At 45.1% G+C, this 2,151-nt stretch overlaps 1 protein-coding gene across 1 annotated transcript in view; it reads left to right on the forward strand.

Moving 5' to 3' along the window:
• Window positions 1-819, forward strand: part of ERCC4 (excision repair cross-complementation group 4) — a 36,400-nt gene extending 35,581 nt beyond the window's left edge. The window contains exon 10 of the mRNA XM_012647545.1: window positions 40-819. Within this exon, the coding sequence (XP_012502999.1) occupies window positions 40-773 (734 nt within the window). The 3' untranslated portion in view covers window positions 774-819. The remainder of the gene's footprint in view (window positions 1-39) is intronic.
• Window positions 820-2,151: the final 1,332 nt, after the last annotated feature.

The raw sequence follows: 2,151 nt of genomic DNA on the forward strand, positions 1-2,151 counted from the left end.
TCCTGTAACATTACTTAAAATGCTACCCATTTTTTATAGGTGGCCAGGAACAGAATGGTACACAGCAAAGCATAGTTGTGGATATGCGTGAATTTCGAAGTGAGCTCCCATCTCTGATCCATCGTCGGGGCATTGACATTGAACCAGTGACTTTAGAGGTTGGAGATTACATCCTGACTCCAGACATGTGCGTGGAGCGCAAGAGTATCAGTGATTTGATCGGCTCTTTAAATAACGGCCGTCTCTACAACCAGTGCATCTCCATGTCCCGCTATTACAAGCGACCTGTGCTTCTGATCGAGTTTGACCCTAGTAAGCCTTTCTCTCTCACTCCCCGAGGGGCCTTATTTCAGGAGATCTCCAGCAATGACATTAGTTCCAAACTCACTCTTCTCACACTTCACTTCCCCAGACTCCGGATTCTCTGGTGCCCCTCCCCTCATGCCACCGCGGAGTTGTTTGAGGAGCTGAAACAAAATAAGCCACAGCCTGATGCGGCGACAGCATTGGCCATTACAGCAGATTCTGAAACCCTCCCCGAGTCAGACAAGTATAATCCTGGTCCCCAAGACTTCTTGTTAAAAATGCCAGGGGTAAATGCCAAAAACTGTCGCTCCTTGATGAACCACGTTAAGAACATTGCAGAATTAGCAACCCTGTCACAAGACAAGCTCACAAGCATTCTGGGGAATGCTGCAAATGCTAAGCAGCTTTATGACTTCATTCACACCTCTTACGCAGAAGTCGTATCTAAAGGAAAAATGAAAAAATGAACAATGGTGGCTGTTTTCTTACCCCAAGACTGTGCTTTTCACCTGCTTTTTGCCAGCCGTGATAGGTCATTATTAATTATTAGCTCAGTATTTCATTCTCTTCCAGTGCTTTTAATGGTTGTGTGTTCTGTTTCCAAGGTCAGTGGACCAGAAGCCGAGATTCCTTTCTGAACTTCGTGTTTCGGCCTCATCTTAACTGTCCCATGCCTGCTGTCTTCCCTCCCTGCGCTGTCTATGCCAGGCCTAGTGTATTCAGTTTTTAACTGAGGTGTGTCAGGATCAGATAAAGTTTCTACAGTGTTTACAGGAGGCCATTTTTGAGACAAGCAGAGATTTGTGTTTCCTACACAAACTGAGAAAACACACAACCATGTTCTTAACCCTCTGTCTACACGGTGCCCTCTGGAATACGGAGAAGGACCATCTCTTTGCTATTCCTGAGCAGTTCTCTCTACCACATTCTTCAGCTCTGTACTTCTTCCACCTGTCTGCCTGTGAGGAAAATTCATGGGGCGTTCCTACTGCTAATTTAAGACAGCCACCTCCGAAACTGGCTGACTAGTCTTCCAATCACTTGAATATATTTAGTGTGTACTGTAACTTGATTATTCAAAACCAGTATTTTTAAGAAATAAAATGAATTACCTATTTGCAAAATGTGATGGTATAGGTGAAGGAGCACTTAGAATTCTGTTTTTTCACATATTCAACCTCCTATTAATAAAATCAGAGGTCTCTAAGCCCAAATGGCTAGAGTCTTTTTAGACTTCCTCTTTTCCCAGCTCTCTTATATCATAAGATGCTAGCTCCATATCCTCTAGAAACGCATCATAAACACTTCCTTAGTATCTCTTAGTTTCTCCATTTATCATGTTCCTGTGCCAGGGTGCCTCCTTCGTGTTCTGTATGAAGACGCAAATAAAAGCAAATGAGTGGCCCACAAGGCTGCTTTTTTCTTTTTCTTTTTTTTCTTTTTTTCTTTTTTGAGACAGAGTCTCGATCTGTTGCCCCAGCTAGAGTGCAGTGGTGTAATCATAGCTCACTGCAACCTCAAACTCCTGGGCTCAAGCGGTCCTTCTGTCTCAGCCTTCTGGGTAGCTGGGACTACAGGCGCATGCCACTATGCCCCACTAATTTTTCTATTTTTAGTAGAGACAGGGTCTCACTCTTGCTCAGGCTGGTCTCGAACTCCTGAGCTCAAACAATCCTCCAGCCTCAGCCTCCCAGAGTGCTAGAATTATAGGGGTAAGCCACAGCACCTGGCCCCACAAAGCTGTTAAGATTTGCTTTTCCAGGCCAGGCGCGGTGGCTCACACCTGTAATCCTAGCTCTCTGGGAGGCCGAGGCGGGCGGATTGTTTGAGCTCAGGAGTTCGAAA

Source organism: Propithecus coquereli, unplaced genomic scaffold (assembly GCF_000956105.1).
Source record: "Propithecus coquereli isolate 6110/MARCELLA unplaced genomic scaffold, Pcoq_1.0 Scaffold27, whole genome shotgun sequence".
Taxonomy (NCBI): Eukaryota; Metazoa; Chordata; class Mammalia; order Primates; family Indriidae; genus Propithecus; species Propithecus coquereli.